The sequence below is a fragment of the Scardinius erythrophthalmus genome (assembly GCF_964197995.2).
Source record: "Scardinius erythrophthalmus genome assembly, chromosome: 11".
NCBI classification, from domain to species: Eukaryota; Metazoa; Chordata; class Actinopteri; order Cypriniformes; family Leuciscidae; genus Scardinius; species Scardinius erythrophthalmus.
This window is the reverse complement of record NC_138231.1, coordinates 35359235-35377577: the sequence shown is the minus strand read 5'-3', so window position 1 is coordinate 35377577 and position 18343 is coordinate 35359235. Positions and strand designations below refer to the sequence as shown.

At 37.9% G+C, this 18343-nt stretch overlaps 2 protein-coding genes across 2 annotated transcripts; both read right to left on the bottom strand.

Moving 5' to 3' along the window:
• Nucleotides 1-89: 89 nt before the first annotated feature.
• Nucleotides 90-11750, bottom strand: lrrc66 (leucine rich repeat containing 66). The gene is made up of 5 exons (XM_081378476.1): nt 11633-11750; nt 10852-11283; nt 7710-7879; nt 7140-7482; nt 90-6972 (listed from the first exon to the last, which is right to left on the bottom strand). The coding sequence occupies exons 2-5, from the start codon at nt 11270-11272 to the stop codon at nt 341-343; spliced, it is 7566 nt and encodes a 2521-aa protein (XP_081234602.1). The 5' UTR covers nt 11273-11283; nt 11633-11750; the 3' UTR covers nt 90-340.
• Nucleotides 11751-12138: 388 nt separating this feature from the next.
• sgcb (sarcoglycan, beta (dystrophin-associated glycoprotein)) lies at nt 12139-17509 on the bottom strand. Its single transcript, XM_081378477.1, has 6 exons — nt 17240-17509; nt 15726-15935; nt 14872-15057; nt 14576-14767; nt 14259-14390; nt 12139-13983 (listed from the first exon to the last, which is right to left on the bottom strand). The coding sequence occupies exons 1-6, from the start codon at nt 17252-17254 to the stop codon at nt 13777-13779; spliced, it is 942 nt and encodes a 313-aa protein (XP_081234603.1). The 5' UTR covers nt 17255-17509; the 3' UTR covers nt 12139-13776.
• Nucleotides 17510-18343: the final 834 nt, after the last annotated feature.

Below are 18343 nucleotides of genomic sequence, written 5' to 3'. Positions count from 1 at the left end.
CTAACTATTCTGGGGTCATCCTGGTGGCCTCCCGCTGTCATTGTGTGTAATTAATACCCTCTGGATTTTTTTTTTTTTACTACTGCATATCATGACTCATAAAATCAACACAATGTTTATGATCTTATACAATACACATTCTTATTTACAGTCATACATTGTTTCAATTAAAATTTTTTATGAAATACTGAAAGAAGTTTAGGTTATGCTCATAATTATATTACAGCATTTACAATACTAACTAAAAAGCAAATCCCCATCCTCAAAGCTGAGATTTTAAAAGTATCAGGTCAGATTTGTGCAATATTGTTTGTTTGACAAGTCAAAATGAACTCTTTATCTAAATTAAAAATTCCTTTTGAGTTGAGATATTCTTAGTTTTAAGGCCCCGTAAAACTGGGGCTTCAGCTCCTTCTGTGTGGCTGGAAGTGGCTGTGTTTCTTGTAGAGATACTGCTGTATGTTTGTTCTGTTTGTAACTGTGTCGCTCCATAATCTTTAGGGGATTTGTCCTGCTGGTTGCCCTCTTGTTGCATGGAGGAAAGGGATGCAACGTTGAACTTGTCCATTTCCGCTCTTCTTTGCTGCAGTAATCGTCTGCGTTCTTGCCTTTGAAGGACTTCGGAATTTTCTCTGAGATATTCTCTTGCATCCTCCTGTTCCAATGAAGGTGGGGATGTCTGTGGAACTGCTGGTAATTCATCTTGTGGTGGTTTTACATCCATAACCTGATGTCCTACAGATTGTTTGTCTATAGACAAGGAGTCCATAGACTCTCTTGTCATAATGTTGTCCTTGAAACTAAAGCTAGACATCCGTGATTCAGATGCAGTCTTTATTATCAATGCAGACCCTTTTTTCATAGAGACAGGAGGTGACCCCTCAGATGATAAACCGGGCCATGAGATTTCTAGGTCTGCATTCATTGTAGGTGTTAAATCTTTTTTCATTAATTTGGTTGAAGTAGGTTCACTCTTTGTGAATGTAACGTACCTCTTTAACTTTGGGATTTTGTCAAGAGATATACCAATTTCTTGAAAGAAATTGTCATGATTTCCTCTTTGTTTAACATCGTCATATGAAGGTCTGTATTTCTTTTTTTCTTGTACTTCCCCTATATTTATGGATTTTACAGTGTTTGAACTAAGAAATGATGAAACAGCCGAGGAATGAGGTTCTGATTGTGTGAACTGAATGTACTTCTTTACTTTTGGGATACTGCCAAAAGATTTGTCTGTTTCTCCAATGATATTATAATCAGTTGAAGATGGTTTAACATATTTAGATGAAGTGCTTGATATCCTTGTTTCTTGAGTTACCCCAGATATTCCAACTCTTTCAGTTAAGACAGCAGGATATTGACTTTCAGCAGGTATGAAGTGAATGTATCTCTTAACTCTTGGTATTCTGTCAAGATTATCAGATGAAGTGCTGTGTGTCATTGATTCTGCTTTGTTTCCATTAGTAGCTGGTTGTACATCATCTTCAGTTGATGTGCTGGATCCCTCTAATTCTGTTGCTGTCACCTTTATGGATTTAACAACATTTGAAGAAGGAAGTTGTGACTGGGCTGAGGAATAAGGTTCATATTGTGTGAACTCAATGTACCTATTTACTTTTGGGATATTGTCAAGATTTTCACTTTTTTCTCCAGTGAATGGTTTAACATCATCTTCAGATGAAGTGCTTGGTCTCCTTGTTTCTTTGGCAACCACAGATACATCGATTCTTTCAGCTGAGAGAGCAGTTGTTGCCTGAACAGGAGATTGACTTTCAGGATGTGTGAAATGAATGTATCGCTTAACTTTTGGAATTTTATCAAAATGTGCTCCTGTATGTCCACCAAAATAGTCTTCCTTAGCAATTAATGTGTCATCATCCACAGATGAAATGCTTAATCTCCTTATTTCTGAAATGACCTCAGATATTCCAACTCTTTCAGCTGATAAAGCAGTTGTTGACTGCTCAGGGGATTGATTTATAAATTGAATATATCTCTTAACTCTTGGTACTCTGTCAAGACGTGCTTCTGTTTGCCCAAAGACTTTGTCTTCCTTTATGTTCTCCTTAGGAGATGGTTGTGCATTATCTTCAACTAAGGTACTAGATCCTCTTGATTCTGTTTCTGTCACCTTCATGGACTTTACAGTGCTTGGAAGAGGAAATGGTGCAAGACCCTGGGAAGGTTCAAATGGTGTGAACTTAATGTATCTCTTTACTTTTGGGATTTTGTCAAAAGATGCACCTCTTTCTACAGTGACATTATTATCATGAGATGGCTTATCATCAACTTCAGATGAAGTGCTTGATCTTCTTGTTTTTTGAAACCCCCCAGATATTCTATCAGATAAGAGAGCGGTTGTTGTCTGAACAGGAGGTTCACTTTCATGCTTTGTGAATCGAATATATCGCTTAACCTTTGGTATTTTGCCAAGAGATGCTCCAGTATGTCCAATGACATTGTCTTCCTTAGCAGTTAGTGTGACATCTTCCTCAGATGAAGTGATTGATCTCCTTGTATCTTGATCTACCCGAGATATTCCAGCTCTTTCAGCTGAGACAGCTGACCGAGCAAGGGATTGACTTTCAGGATGTGTGAATTGAATGTATCTATTAACTTTTGGTACTCGATCTAGAGATACTCCTATTTGTGCAAAAACATTGTCTTCCTGAGCATCATCCTCAGATGAAGTGCTCTCTCTGGTGGCTGGTTGTCTCAATTCAGTTTCTGTCACCTTAATGGATTTTACTGTGCTTGGAGGAAATGGTGACAGATCTGAGGAATAAGGTTCAGACTGTGTGAACTTAATGTACCTTTTTACTTTGGGGATTTCGGCAAGGTATTCACCTGTTTCCCCAATGATATTATCTTCTTTAGCAGATGGTTTAACATCTTCTTCAGATGAAGTGCTCCATCTCCTTGTTTCTTTAGCTACCACAGATACGTTGACTCTTTCAGATAAAAGACCAGTTGTTGTCTGCACAGGAGTTTGACTTTCAGGATGTGTGAATTGAATGTATCTCTTAACTCTTGGCACTCTATCAAGAGATGCTCCTGTTTGTCCAAAGACATAGTCTTCCTCAGCAGTTAGTTTGACATCATCCTCCGAAGAAGTGCTTGATCTCCTTGCTTTTGATTTGGTTTTCACCTCAGGTGTGACATGCAGTGTATCTGAAGAGGGATCAGACTGTTTAAATGTGATGTATCCTTTTACTTTTGAAACTCCATCAAAAGATGCACCTATTTTCCTGAAGAAATTGTCTTCGTTGGTTGTCGGTTGAACATCATCTTTTGAGGATGAACTATATCTCCCTGTTTCCATTATAGCATCTTTCTTGGTTAAAGAATGTGATGGCTGAGTTGGGGTATGAGGTTCAGACTGCTTGAATTGAATGTATCTTTTCACTTTTTTTATATTTTCAGGAGATTCCTCTATTTGCGTTAAGTAACTCTGGTCTCCAGAGGATCTGTCTATTTTAGCTTCAGTTTTCACTTCTATCTTAGGTGTAACTTTTGTAGAAGAGGATGAAGCTGATGACGGAGTTGGAGAACGTGGTTTGGACTGTGTAAATTGAACATACCGCTTAACTTTTGGTACTGCATTAAAACCTATTTGGCCCCCCAAAAATGTTCCTGTAGCATTAGATCTGTCATCTGACTTGTCAGATGTGCTTGAACTTGTCTCCGCTGCCACCACAGGTCTCTTGGTTGAAACCGGTAAGGATGTTAGAGTTGGAGAGTAAGGTTTAGGCTGACTGAATTGAATGTATCTCTTAACATGTGGCACTGTATCGAGAGAAACGCCTATCTTTCTGAAGAATTTGTCTTCATTAGTTGTAGGTTTGATATCATCTTCAGAAGACGTACTTTGCCTCCTTGATTCAGGTTTTGCCACTTGTTCAGTTGAGATACTTTGTTTGTTCAAGGGCAGTGTTTTCGAGTAAAGTTCAGTGTGTGAGAATTGAATGTATCTTTTTACTTTTGGAAGTCCATCATAAGATACATCCACTTGTCTAACAAATTTTTCATCTTCAATGGTTTGTTTGACATCATCCTCAGATGAGAAACTGGATCTCCTGGACTCAGTTGTCGCTATAAAGTCAGGTGTGACTACCCCAGTGGTTGGTGGTAAAGATGGTAATTGGGCTTGAAGATAGGAATCAGAGTGCGAGAACTGAAGGTATCTCTTCACTTTTGGTAAGTGATCAAGGGATAAACTCCTTCCGAATAGACTGTCTTCATTAGTGGTTTGTTCCTTAGTTAACTTTCTCGGCTTGTTAATAGAGACACCACTGGTTCTTCCAACATCCCAATCAGTTGGTGACCTCCTCTCATCCGTTTCATTTTCTTGTCTGTTGAACAGTCGTGCACTTAATGCTCTTAGTCTCATTAGACCTTTAGAATGTTTCTTCCCAAATACATCTGTGCTGCTAGAGGAGTTATCAAAGTCAATGTTGAGGACTTTGTCTGTATTTTTATCTGATGTGATGGATCCTCTGTTTATCTCAGGTGGTATTGTAATCTCTAATTTTCTTGGGTACTCCATAAATTGATCTTCATCTTCACTGGAAATTGATCTATCAGTATCATAGCCCCTGTTCAGTCTGTTTATACTTGATCTATAGACAGGATGGACATGGTATAGTGGAAGGCTCTCATGACTCCCATAGTATGATTGATCATATCGTTTTTTGTATTTAGTCTTTTTCCCTGATAAACCTTTCCTGCTTGAGGTAGGTGATGATGGCAGAGATGAGGAATGGTGTTCATGCTGCTTAAAATGCATGTATTTCTTTATGTCTTGACTTGCATCTTTTGGTGAAGTGCTGAGCTGTATTGTTGCCTCAGTTGTGCTCACAATATTAGTTGAAGGTCTGGATATTGACAGTGTTGGGGAAGAAGAGTCAAACTGTTTAAATGAAATGTATCTTTTTACTTTTGAAAATTCATCAGAAGATACATCCATTGTCCTGAAGAAATTGTCATCCTTAGTTGTCAGTTGAGCATCATCTTCTGAGGATGAACTATAACTTTTAGCTTCCATCATAGCATCTTTTTTGGCTAAGGAAGGTGATGATGACAAAGTTGGGGGATGAGGTTCAGGCTGTTTGAAGTGAATGTATCTCTTCACTTTTTGAATTTTATCAGGAGACACCTTTATTTGACTTAAGCTTCTGTTATCTCCAGAGGATGCATCAATGTTCGCTTCAGATTTTACCTCCATCTCCGATAATGATGGCAGAGTTGGGCGTCCAAAATGAGGTTTGGACTGTTTAAATTCAACATATCTCTTAACCTTTGGCACTGTAACAGGACCCACATCTAAAGATATTGCAAATTTGTCTGATTTGTTTATATACTCATAATTCCCCTGTGAATCATCAATAGGCATACCCTCATCATCATCAACACTGTCTCCGCGAGTAAAAGTCAAATGTATGTCCGAAGGCTCCAAAGTGATAGTCTCTTGTTTTATTAGAATGCCAGCACTAGGCATTCTTTCATTAAATGTGACATCTTCAGGAGTGCCGAATCTGTTTAAAGTGTCCAAGTTTGCACCGTTCTCTGTGTCTGATTCATCAATGATTTCTGATTCTTCTAACTCTTTGTTTACAATATAATGGTTTGGTCCACCAACACTTTCATCACTGTCACTTGAATTAGACAGGCTTTCTATGTCAGAGAGCTCAAACTGCTTTACATCATCAACAAGAACTTCTTTAACAAATGGTTTGTCAAGATCAAATACCTCTGAATCAAATTTTATTTTGTCTGAAGGTGATTCTACTTTGCCTTGCCTCCATGTGTCATCGTCCTTCAATGGGTGTCCCAAAGCAGAGCTGGAGAGGTCCCGGATACTTGACCTATCAGAGCCCTCAGTGAAAGAAAAGCTCTCCCCACTGTCATTCCACAACTCTGGGTCCAAATCATCAACATTCTGTTCTGTCAGCCTTGATGACCATTCTGAAAATGGCTCTGTAGTAAATCCTGGAATTCTGTTCTTTCTATTTTTGTTTGCAGGTATAGTGACAGGAGGAGGGTCAACACTTGATTCCCTTAATTCTCTTGAAAAGTTATCTTCCTGACTTGAGTGAGATGATGCTGAAGAACTGCCCCTTCTTTTTAACTGGATGATATCATTTGCATCTGGAATTGGCTCAAAGTCCATGGATTTTGGCATGTCTTCGGTTGCAATGGGCAGCAGTTTCTTACCATTTGTGACTAAAGCATTTACTTCGCCTTCCTGAAGTGAGCTGCTACTACTGCTGACTGCTCTTCCTCTATGATTCTCCACATCAAAGGCCTGCTGTTTCCCACCAGTTATTGAGGATTTCTTTTTTTCAATTTCCTCATAAAGAGTATCAGGTTCTGTGTTGCTCTCAGAGGAGCCATCTGCGTGGTCATCCTCTACAGTGACATAGTAAGGCACTTGATCTTCAACTGTGATTCCACCAAATGTAACTCTTGAACCCACTCTCACTTCTTGTTCTTGGTATTCTACATCAGAGTACCCCTCATTCACATATGGCTGGGGTCCAGTTGAGGAGGTTGTTGGTGGTGGTGGTGGTGGTGAAGATTGTCTCTTGGATCGTATTCTCCTCCATAACTTGTCTAACAGTGGTCTCAAAAAAACACCAAGGATAAAGGCTAAAATGAATGTAATAATGACAGACAGGCAGACAGCAAGAACAAATTCTGACTGGGTCCTTGTCCCTTGCCGTATAACTGGATCATTTCTTGGAAAGTTAACATTTTCTTGCTCATCCAAGATAATTGCTGCTTCCCTACGTGGTCTTGAGCCACTGTGTTTTTTGTAGACCTGTAGATCAAATACTGATATGTGCTCCCCTCGGGCACCTGAAATGCATATATAAAGTCCTGCATGCTGCTCTGTGATGTCCTTAATTAGTAGTTCTGGTTGGTTATTTGTGGCTTGGCCCTGTGGAGTCCACCAATGAACCTGCATAATATCTAGAATAAAAAGTGAACTTTATCACCATAGGTAGATTAACATTTACATTGTTTACATGCAGGTTTTAGGAGTTACTTAAATAACGGTAAAATAAAATATTTAAAAATGATGAATTAAAATAGTAAATTGGACTGTGGTTTTATAATTTAAAATACAGAAGTAGCACCTTTACTGTCATTGCTGCAAGGAATTGATATCTTCATCCCCTCATAGACAATCATGTTATGATGGTGACCAGATGTGCTGTATTCATGTGTTGGACAAGTGAGCTCTGAGTCCTTCAGGTGAAGCAGATCTTTTCCAGCATGATGCGGTGGAGAGGCACACACCACTTGCCAGGAAACATTACCCAATTCATGATCAAAGCTTAACCATCTTCTCAAGGTCTGCAAGTTGCAGTCACACTTCCATCTGTTGAAGGAGACATCGACCAAGGCATTCAGGTACCGCAGTGACTGGTAGGCAGGGACAGGAATGGTGACCAGCAGATTATAGCTCAGATCAAGGACCTGGATGGAATTAGTGAGTCAATGAAAATGTTTCCCAAGTTTTAATGCACACTGGGCTAAATTTGTTGATTTACTGATTGAACTACAGTCTGTCAAAAGAGTGGAGCATACTGGACCAAACATAAGACACACTCTTATGATGATATTCCGCTAGGATAAAAAAAAAAAAAAAACATCTGACCAGTATTAAAATATTACACAAATAAGCTAAATATTTGAGATGTTACCTGCAGCTGTTTTAGGTCTACAAAAGCATCTGGGTGAATGCTTGTGATGCTGTTATGCTGGAGATGTAGCTCTTTCAGATAACTGCAGTTGTCCAGGTCAGTAAGACCTATCTTAGATATCTGGTTATAAGACAGCTGAAGAATCTGCAGGGACTTCATGCAGCCCAGCCCTGGAGGAGAAATGGATATTGGAGCAAAAGGCAATGATTAACAACCATGCACTGATAAACTTTTTAGTTAAATATAAATGTATTCTTTGAGGTACAGAGTTTTATTAAATTGCAAAGTCAGACATTCTTCAGTTGTTTTGAGTTATAAAAGCCAAACGTTGTAATAGTTATAAAAAAAAATGTTTCAGCTGTCCATGACACCACAAACATAAGCATCTGTTTGTGTCAATATCTGTCCATAACAACACCTAACATAGTACTGCACACCACGTGAGCACTATGTGAATCACCACTTGTTCTAGTTGAGGCTTTTGCAGCAACACTTCTTGGACACCTTCAGGACATCACCATCAAGTTGTTGGTAATAGTATGCTAAGTATTAGTAAATAGAATTTGCATCTTTGTGGCAATTTTTTTTGTCTTAATATCTATGACTGAAGCACTTTAAATTTTTTAGATGTACAGTATGTGAAACAAGTACATCCCAAATATACTTAAACATGTCAAGAATTGAGTTAATTCAGAGTGGAAGGCTTACAAGGGCTCAGGTATGTCTGTCAGAGAAGAGAAATGGAGAATTATCTTGCCTATTTTAAGAACCGTGTTGACTACTGAGCTGAAGCGAGGGTCTGTTGAACGAGTTTATCAGAGAGAAACATTGAGACTGTGCCCTGAATCACAAAGAGGTGAAAAACATTGAGGCACCATCATCTAATTCACAGTGCTGCTTACAAGCTTCCCGGACTGGCATCTGCTAAGGCTAAGGCAACAATTTAAAACCTGATTCTTGGTCTTTGTTTACCAAGTCCATTTAGATTTCAAACAAACGATGAGTTTCAAAGCAGACACAGAAGCATTAAAACCTTGCTGAAATTGCTGTAGTGGCTATCAACACTGACAATCACATCCTGGATTTCAGAAATGAAATGAAAAGAAATATTAAGCTATTCCCTTTAGAATAGCACTGGATACAAAATTTAAGACAAACCTCGAGACCATATTTAAAACGTGTTTGAATTGGCTTTCTGGTCCCTAATTTAATATAAACATTATCTAAGATCCCCAGTTAAATGTCCTATGCTTCAGACATTTTAACAAAATAGATTGATTAAATGTAATAATAAATGTAAATAAATTGATAAAATTATAGTTGTGTTCCAAATGATATGCTATACACTATTTAAGCTACCGCCTAATTTATCAATTTTATACAATTATTTTGCCATCCAGCAGCTGGCTGATAGCCCCTGCGCGAGGAAAGCTGCGACAGTTGAGTGCATGAAGTGTTCAACCTAGGCCCTGTCACAAATGGCACCCTAAACACTCGTAGTATTCCTACGAGTCTACGCTTTCTTGACATAACGGCACTTTGACTGTCGTGAAGAAGTCTGCTTTGGAGCTCGCTTCAGTGTGGGCTCGGCAAAAGTGCACATCGACTGCAAAGGGGGCACCCTTCTGAAACCAAAAATGACAAATGGGACACTCTACGATCTCATTGACCGTTGAAAGATTCGTAGACGGTAGACGCTCTGACGTAGATCGAATGCTTGGTCTTTTTGTAAACTTTATTTAAAGGGGCCGCAAAGCAAACAAGCAAGTTGATCGATATTTGTGCAGACTGACTAAGTAGGGTATAAGTTAACCTCATGGAATATTTTAAACATGACAGTAAGAAATTGATCGATGGAAAGAACTTAACAATTATAGCGACATGTTTGCTAACGGAATAAACCAATTAAAAGCCATTTGTGTAATGCGGCTTTTGTGTTCATGGTTAAGTGCTAATCTAATATGCATTCCCGTTGAAAAACAAGGGTTCTAGCGTGAAAATGTTGCATATAAATAGTGTTGCGTGCCTTCTTATCAAATTCACATGATCAACCTCTCTATTTTGCTTGGGAACTATGTGGTCGGAACTAAAGTTAACTTGACTGCGTTCTCTGGAATCCTCTCAAGCGGAGGACTTCTACATTCCGATTGGTTGCTGCCGGAGCGCGTCATAGCTCATTACCATAAAGTTGACCTGACTTCAACTCTCCTCGCCACCCTCACCGTCCAAGACGCGCCGCCCTCGCCGGAGCTTGCCGCCGGCTCACATTGAAAATGAATGACTTCTGGCCACTTTGACGCTCTCGCCGGTGGCGGTGTGAAACACATGAAAGAACAATATTGTAAGTGCATATGAAGTGTGCCATTTGGGACAGGGCCATACTTTATTTTTTATGTATTTGAAGTACACTTTTTTTGTGAATACACTACTCACACTATGTACACTACAAAATGGCATAGCGCAAGTACGCAAAGGCTTTAAGACACCTTTGGACAGACTAGAATCCCATGTTAGAGTTAATGTGAAGGTTGGTCAAAATACAAGGCCCTAATAAAATTCACTCTCTGGAATGTTTAGACTATTATTACCCTTTTATAGCCCGTTATGAGGCACTGGAATGCCAGCGCCCAACCCTTGTGACTAGATGATAGGTGATTTCTTTTCACTTCATCCCGAGGGTGGACTGGTTTAAATGGAATCTAACAGGTCAGAAGAGAGTGTGTAATCGCAACAGATCAAAGTTCCACTGACGATGCAGTCATTTATACCTGGGCGGAGAGTGTGTGGGTTTTATGAATGTCACAGATTAAATAGTACAGAGATCTAATTATTTAAGTATTAGTTTCAATGTTTGTAGTAGTTCTCATTATTTAATGATTAAAAATGAATAAATAAATGATTCCTTAACAGCAAGGATTTAAATGGCATGATTCATTTTAGAATTTATTTTATTGTTTCCCATCACACGAATTAACACTAAGGATGGGAATGTCATCATTATAGTAATGTGACCAATTAAGTCACCTTGATTTCCTTTATAATTTAAATGTTTTTCAGGACAATGAAGAGCAGAGATGTTTTTTACAGTATAAATTACTAATGCTGTGTGTATCATATGCATACTCTTGCTGCATGCACGTACCCTTTGGTAGATGTTTCAGATGGTTTCTTTCTGCAGACAGCAACTGAAGGTCAGATGCCCAGGATGTACATTCCTGTTCTCCACTTGACAGTCTCCTAGTGCCTGACCGGCCTTTCTTCAAAATCAAAGACAGGCTCTCCAGAGCATTACTTCCCACCCAAAGGTGCAGAAGTCCCATCAATTTCACTTGACCAAAGCTGAGAGGAGCCAGAGAACGCAGGGCATTATTGGATAGGTTCAAGGAAACCGCAGTTGCTGGAATGCGTGTGGGAATTGTAGTCAGGCCTAAAGAAGAGCAGTTCAGGAGAGGACCTTGCTGGCACAGGCAGGGAACAGGACAGGCAGAGGTGGGGAAGGAGTGTGTCCCCCAGAGGTGGAGAAGCAGCACTGCCACACCAAGCACTGACCTGTATGCTGACATTATAGTCAGCCCTGAAAAATATAAACACAACAAATGATGGATCTAAAATGATGACAGGAAATGGCATACTCACATTTGTATGGTACAATATAGAGAAACAAACAACAACAAAAAGATATAGGATGAAAGCTGAAAAAATGATCTCTCATGAAATCCATTGCTGCACCACAGAAACGTTAAAATAAATTATATGTACACACACACACACACACACACACACACACACACAGTTCAAGTCTAAATTATTAAACACCAATCGTTTACTTGCCTAACTAAGCTTAAGGTAAAATTAAAGTATAACTTTTACACAAATCACAGATACACTGTATGAAAAATTGTGAAGGTTTATTTAAAACTAACCTTTTTAGAGTATCGATGCTCCACTCGGCTCGGACAATCTGACTGTAGCCGGATAATTTCCAACAAAACACTGAGACTTGACTGAGAAATTCTTTGACTTTAACTCCAACTTCCCTGAGATCAAAGTCTGAATAGCATTATGGCACCAGAAACACACACACAACAATAGTTCTGCAATCACTCACTTGCCTGAGTTAATGTCTTACTCAGGTTTGTTCCCTCCCAAGTATTTTAAAGGCATTAAAAAAAAATCAAACAAATAAAATATAACAAAAACTATAAAAAGATTTCCTATTTAATAAATAAGAATAAACAGGTGTTTTACATAAATATGTATATGGATTGATATATTAGTGAATTTAATTTCCACCAGATCATTAACCAAAATTAATAATTGAAAAGTAAATGAATCCCTTAACTCAGTCACTGCATGACCATACTTAATATTTGTTAACACTGAGATTGTTCATGTAACAGTACAAACAATGACAACAGACATCTCTTTTCAATCAAAACCTGCTTTTGCATTTATTAACAAAAACATTGCAATGTGAAAGCATTGATTTTCCCAATCAGAATACTTGTGATTTGAACTAAAACCACAGTTCAGATGGTTTCAGACTAGCGTAATTCATTGCAGGGTTGAAAAGAAAGTCTGACATCTGACAATTAGTCTCTTAAGCACAGAGCTTGGACATCACAATAATACTGTATTCAAAAACAACAATAAATACCACACATGTACCCAGAAAAACCAGGCCAAAAGGTTATATTGCACAAAATATCACACTTGGATAACTCGAATATATAATCACAGAAGTTTCCTGTTATTATCTTATCAAAAGATATTAGATGGTACACACCTCTGAACATGTCATTAGTCCATGGCACACTAAGAATGGCACTATAATACAAACCTTGAAAATATGTACCAGAATTGATGTGTCACTAACCACTGTTTCAGGATCAGGCTTACAGTGTTAGTTACATAAGATGTGGCTGTTCTGATCCTGCTTCAGTGAAGATAGAGATTGTTACAAAGAAATGAAAAAAAGTTTGTTTGCGCAATAAACGTAATGATTTTATCTAACAATTTCTTCTCTTCTGTGAAGAGAACGTGTGTGATGCTGACGCAAGATCCCGCCAACACTGAGCCGGTGTTTTGACATAAAACCTGTGTTTACAATGTTAAAAGAAGACATTGTTGAATAAAGTCTATTTTTTTTTTTTTTTTTTTTTGCGCACAAAAGGTATTCTCCTCGCCTCAATAACATCAAGGTTGAATCACTATAGTCACATGGACTATTTTAACGATGTCTTTACTACCTTTCTGGGCCTTGAAAGTGGTAATAACATTGCATTCTACGGGGGACAGAAAGCTCTCGGATTTCATCAAAAAGATCATTATTTTTGTTCCGAAGATGAACGGGTTTGAAATTACATGAGGGTAAGTAATTACAGAATTTTCATTTTTGGGTGAACTAACACTTTAAATAATATTGGCCACTTTAAATCCCCTCTTCTAAAGCCAAAAGGACCATGTACATCTAGTCTTTCAGACTAAACAATACACAGGGTTTATGACACTATTTTAACATTTGGCCATTTGATGGTTATTAATGACCGGAGGGGATTGTAAAAGAGTGTAATAATACTGCTCAGAAAATCACTGGACTCAAATTACTCTGCTATAACACAATATATAAAGCACATGCAGTGAAGGTTGAAAGTTGGCAGCTTAAAGACTGTGTAAATCACTGAGGTAAGCCAATGATAATGCACAGGGAGCTCTCTGCCATAAAAGAAAACGGTACTGTTTGTGCTCGGCCGGATTTATGGTTGTAGGGAGCGATTATCATCATAGAGGTATGTGTGTGAGTGTGTGTTCTTAGACCTCCAATAAAGTTGAATGGGCATGTAGTAGAAACTGTCCTTGTGGGAGTGTGAGAGCGGATTGTGTGCATTTTTGGTATATTGCATTGAGTAAACTAATATTATAGGCTAATTATTGTCCAGTTAAAAAAACAAAACAAGAAAACCCACATTATCATCTGTGTATCTTTTGGCAGTTCACCCGAAATGTTATGTTTCATTTGAAAACGTTGATGAGCATGTATATTCCAGTGCTATTCATCTCACTTTCATCAGTGTGCTGCTCCACAGGGATTGTCGGACGTTTGGCAGCCCATGTTAGAGTATTTGACCTGCACTCTGAACAGTGTCCCATCTGCACACATACAAAGTTTATACCTCTCCAATCCCTCATTGAAGTACAAGTCTCCCCCCAGAGAGGAGTTTGGTATACGTGAAGGACTGAACATCACTGAGCCATTTAGAATAATGCTGTTTTCCTGCAAACAAAACAGAAAAAACATTCATACAACTCATACTTACATGTTCATATTCATATTTATGATAATTTTCAAAGGTTTGGGGTCAGTAAGCAGCTCAACTGTTTTCAACATTGATAATAATAAGAAATGTTTCTAGAGCACCAAATCAGCATTAGAATGGAGTAATGATGCTGAAAACTCAACTTTGCCATCACAGGAATAAATTACATGTTAAAATATATTAAAATAGACAACAGTTATTTTCAATTGTAATGACATTTTAAAATATTTACCGCTTTCAGCTCTATGTCCCCACCCATGCTGAACTCCACAGTTTTGCCCATGATGTAAACTCCCTCGTTGCCACGAATAATGGCCTTACCGTCTCCTTTGATAGTGAGGTCAGATGATGCATTGCTGGTGATCTGCAAAGTATGGCACTGAGTCACTGTACAAACACACCTCTAAGACGATCATAAATCTCATATCAAGGCTTTAAGATTTGTCCCATTGTATGCAGTGTGATTGGGTACATCTACTTGTTTCAAATGAACTCAATTATTCAGGTTTCATAAGCCTATGAGTCAGGACTATGAGTACAGTTGCTTACTCTCTCAGTGGAAGCTTTCTTCACATTGAGAACCTTGACCTCTTTGGGCAGGTGGAACTCATGGTTGTCAAAATCAGTGCTAAAGAACGTCGTCTGAGTGCGGGGGTCAGTGAAGGAGATGCCCAAGTCGCTGACGATAGACGTTTTATCTTCCTCCACGCTCAGCTTAGTGTTGCCTTGCTGGAACACCACCTGTAACACGCAGAAAAACCCTAAATTAATACACATTCTCATTTAATCACTTAAAGGATACAGATTTGCCCGGAGAAAGTCAGATACTATGCTGACAGACTGACTGGGTTATTGTTGCCAGTAATGATGAGGTCCTGGTCCTTCCTGCCGCCCACTGTGCTCTTGTGCAGCGGGTGAACCACACCCATATCGGCCTTCTGTTTGAAGCGTAGCAGGCCGCTCTCGTGGAACTCCATACTTTCACAACCTCCCGGACCTATCCGTATAACTGTCCATATCACTAGAGTTATCTAGAAAAGACAGACAGTGATAATGTATGAGTGTCTCTGTATTCAAGTGAGTAGTAGAGATGTAACTGAAGTGGTTGTGAAAGAAGTCACAAAGTGACTCACATATTCACAAGGCCGCATTTATTCAACACTGAGAATTTTTAGATTGTTGAATATTATTACAATTTAAAAAAACTGTTTTAAATGGGATGACGAAGATGAATTTTCAGAATCATTACAGTCTTCAGTGTCACATGATCCTTCAGAAATCATTTTAATATGCTGATTTGGTGCTCAAGAAACATTTCTTATTATCAATGTTCCAATCAAAACACTCACCGCACTCTCCCAGCTAATTAGGTGCTGAGATTTTAACTTTATCTCCTTAAATATTTTTAGAGTGCAGACCTTTTTTGCATTTTTTTATCATCAATGTTTTAAATCAGTTGTGCTGCTTAAAATTTTAGTCGAAACTGTGACACATTTTCCCCCTGGATTCTTTGATGAATAGAAAGTTCAAAACAGCATTTATCTGAAATACAATTTTGTAACATCATAAATGTCTTTGCTGTCACTTTTGATCAATTTATTGCATCTTTGCTATAAAAAAATATAGTAGATGCTAGTTTTTAAGTATATCCTATCAGATTAATAATATCACAGGCACAACAAACAACCGATAAACTCACAATGAGATTAATGAGCGCAAGCAGAAAGAGTAGGATAACTATGCCAATGGCAATGATGCCCTTGCGACCCCTCAGTCCTGTCTTGTGGAGTCGCTCCTCTTCAATTGGAACATATCCGGCCTTAAAATTACTGTTGTGCTCTTTATTAGCTGATCTGCGCTCGATAGCCTTCTCCCTCATAGATTTCTTCACTGGGGCATTTGAGATTTCCTGTGGATATAAGGAAAAAAGGATGACTAGATGTTACAATTATTGTATGTTACTGCACATTTAATAGACAATCCATTACTGCTACAAGTGGTCTACCATTAAATTTCACACCAACAAGAACCCCTTCAATATTCAGCTTTACTTGCACAGATTGCAAACAAGATATTTTCTAGGCTTCTGCTGTCAGTGCTGCTGAGTTTGGGTGTAAACATTTTTATTTTAGAACCAAAAATACTTAGGCCTCATTTAAAATGTATCTAATGCATCTAAAAAAAAACTTTTCCAATTACTTTCAAAGCAAATTTTTAGTGGATTCGAGCTCACACTCACCTAGCAGAAGAGTCATATAAACTATATTAACATGTTCACTAATGTTTGACAGCCACAAAGTATCAAAATACTTTTTCATCTTAATTTGAACATTATACCTATTACATAACATTATACATATTATTCTTTTATATAATAACAATATATCTATTTTTATCATTTTAAATCTAACAAATGTATTTTTGTTATTAAACTATATTTTTTTTAATAAATATAATTTCAGTTTAATATTTTATTATGTCTTTAAATGCTGAATACCCACTGTATAATATAGACTAGTGTAATATTTAAGCAAATATATATTTCAATCTTCCCTTTTGAACTATTTAAGATACATTAATTTTGAATAGCGCACTAAATAGTGACAAGTGATGTCAAATTCATGTGAACTACTTATGTGGTGGTCTGGTTTGGGAATATGCAAATAATTACATAGCCTACATTGAATAATACTGGAATGAAGAGATTATGAAGTGGCATATGGTTCTGCAGTATTTCAGCCATTTTTCAGTGAAATGTATCTTCTTATATAATTAGTTAACAATAAACACTTTCATGCTATTACAGTGTGATAGCTAAATAAGAAACCAGTGCTGCAGTCTCAGGAATGCAGTATATGAGTTCGTCTGTCTACATGTATGCCTAAAAATAAATGACACGCACCCCGTTCCTCAGAAATAAATTAGACCGTATGATGTATTTAGACAGAAAAAGGTTTTATTTTAAAGCTACAAAGTATCATCATTCGGTATAACAAGAGCAAACTTAGAAGCAAATGTAACCCTGCAATAATGAGTAAATTTTTCCATAAAAGATCCGGACATAAATTGCGCAGATGATCGTTACCCATTCACATACATCGCTATTGACATCGTTTGAGGTTTGAAGTTAATATACTTTGAAGTTTGAAGCCGAAAATCGCTGAAAAAGCATCACAACGTAGAAAACATGTACATTTCACATTGAAAACAGACCTGCTCCGACGCCATGTTGACCCTCCCTCTCAGAACACTGACTGCACTGACAGCTTCACCACAGCCTGAGGAGGAGAAACCACTGCGAGAGAACCGTTATCCAAACAATAACCACAAATAGCCAAACTTTCACGTGGACTATACACTTCAAACATGTCTATCCTGAAAAAAATAATTCCATAAATACAGCCCAAGTTTGAAGAAGAAATGACTTAGCCTACTTTTAAGGGAGAACGAACTGATATGCTAGATGGTTTGTTCCTCCGCTATAAAGAGCCAGTTGGGAATCACAGACTCGCCGTATAAGGAAAGTACAAATAAAGACATTTTCCCCCGTTCAATGTTAACGCAAGAGAGAATCAGTTATAACTTTTCTATTATGTTTTTACTTTTGTTTATTTTTCCAACCCCACTTTTCCCATTTATAAAATATTAACAGAAAGAAATAAAGAAAAAAAAAATTAAAGTGAAAATTATAAACCTAAATATTTTAAAAGACAATAGGGTGGTGAATACGGGCCACTCTTTGTTAAACGTGTAGCCTAATTTAGATACCTAGATGTTTTTTTTTTCTTCTTTGGTCTTAAAGGAGAACTCCGGTCAATTTTAACATTGAGCTCATTTTTTTGTAAATTTGGAGTGCTGTCAATACAGAGAACAACGACAAAAATCGGTGTTGCTTGCCAACACCGTGTTATCCTCTTTTTAAAATTTGCACCCTGTTGACTTCAATGGGGCAAGTTTTAAACCTGCTTTTAGCCTCTTAATATCCTTGATGTGTCATTACAAGTGCACATAATGTGAGTGATTCCTTCAGAGTGATCACGGGTGAATCTGACTGCAGTAGATGTGAACGATATTAATAAAAATTATGTTATTTGATGTTATGTCAGCCAGCGCACATACCTGAATTTTCTTCCTGTTTTCGGTCGAAGTCCATAGTAATCGATTGTCGAGTTCACGCGCGTGATCATAGGTAACTAAACCCTGACTAAACCTATGCGTGTGAACTCGACAATCGATTACTATGGACTTCGACCGAAAACAGGATGTAAAATTTGAATACAGTTTATATAGGCTAATGTGTTATTTGCAAGGTAGCCT

Coding starts and splice junctions, on each gene's coding strand:
- lrrc66 (XM_081378476.1), bottom strand. CDS start 11,272: ATGTCAGCATACAGGTCAGTGCTTGGTGTGGCAGTGCTGCTTCTCCAC. Junction 7,483..7,709: donor TAGACCTAAAACAGCTGCAG/GTAACATCTCAA, acceptor AATTCCATCCAG/GTCCTTGATCTGAGCTATAA. Junction 6,973..7,139: donor TTGCAGCAATGACAGTAAAG/GTGCTACTTCTG, acceptor TTTTTATTCTAG/ATATTATGCAGGTTCATTGG.
- sgcb (XM_081378477.1), bottom strand. Junction 15,058..15,725: donor TTGCGCTCATTAATCTCATT/GTGAGTTTATCG, acceptor TGTCTTTTCTAG/ATAACTCTAGTGATATGGAC. Junction 14,391..14,575: donor AGAAAGCTTCCACTGAGAGA/GTAAGCAACTGT, acceptor CATACTTTGCAG/ATCACCAGCAATGCATCATC.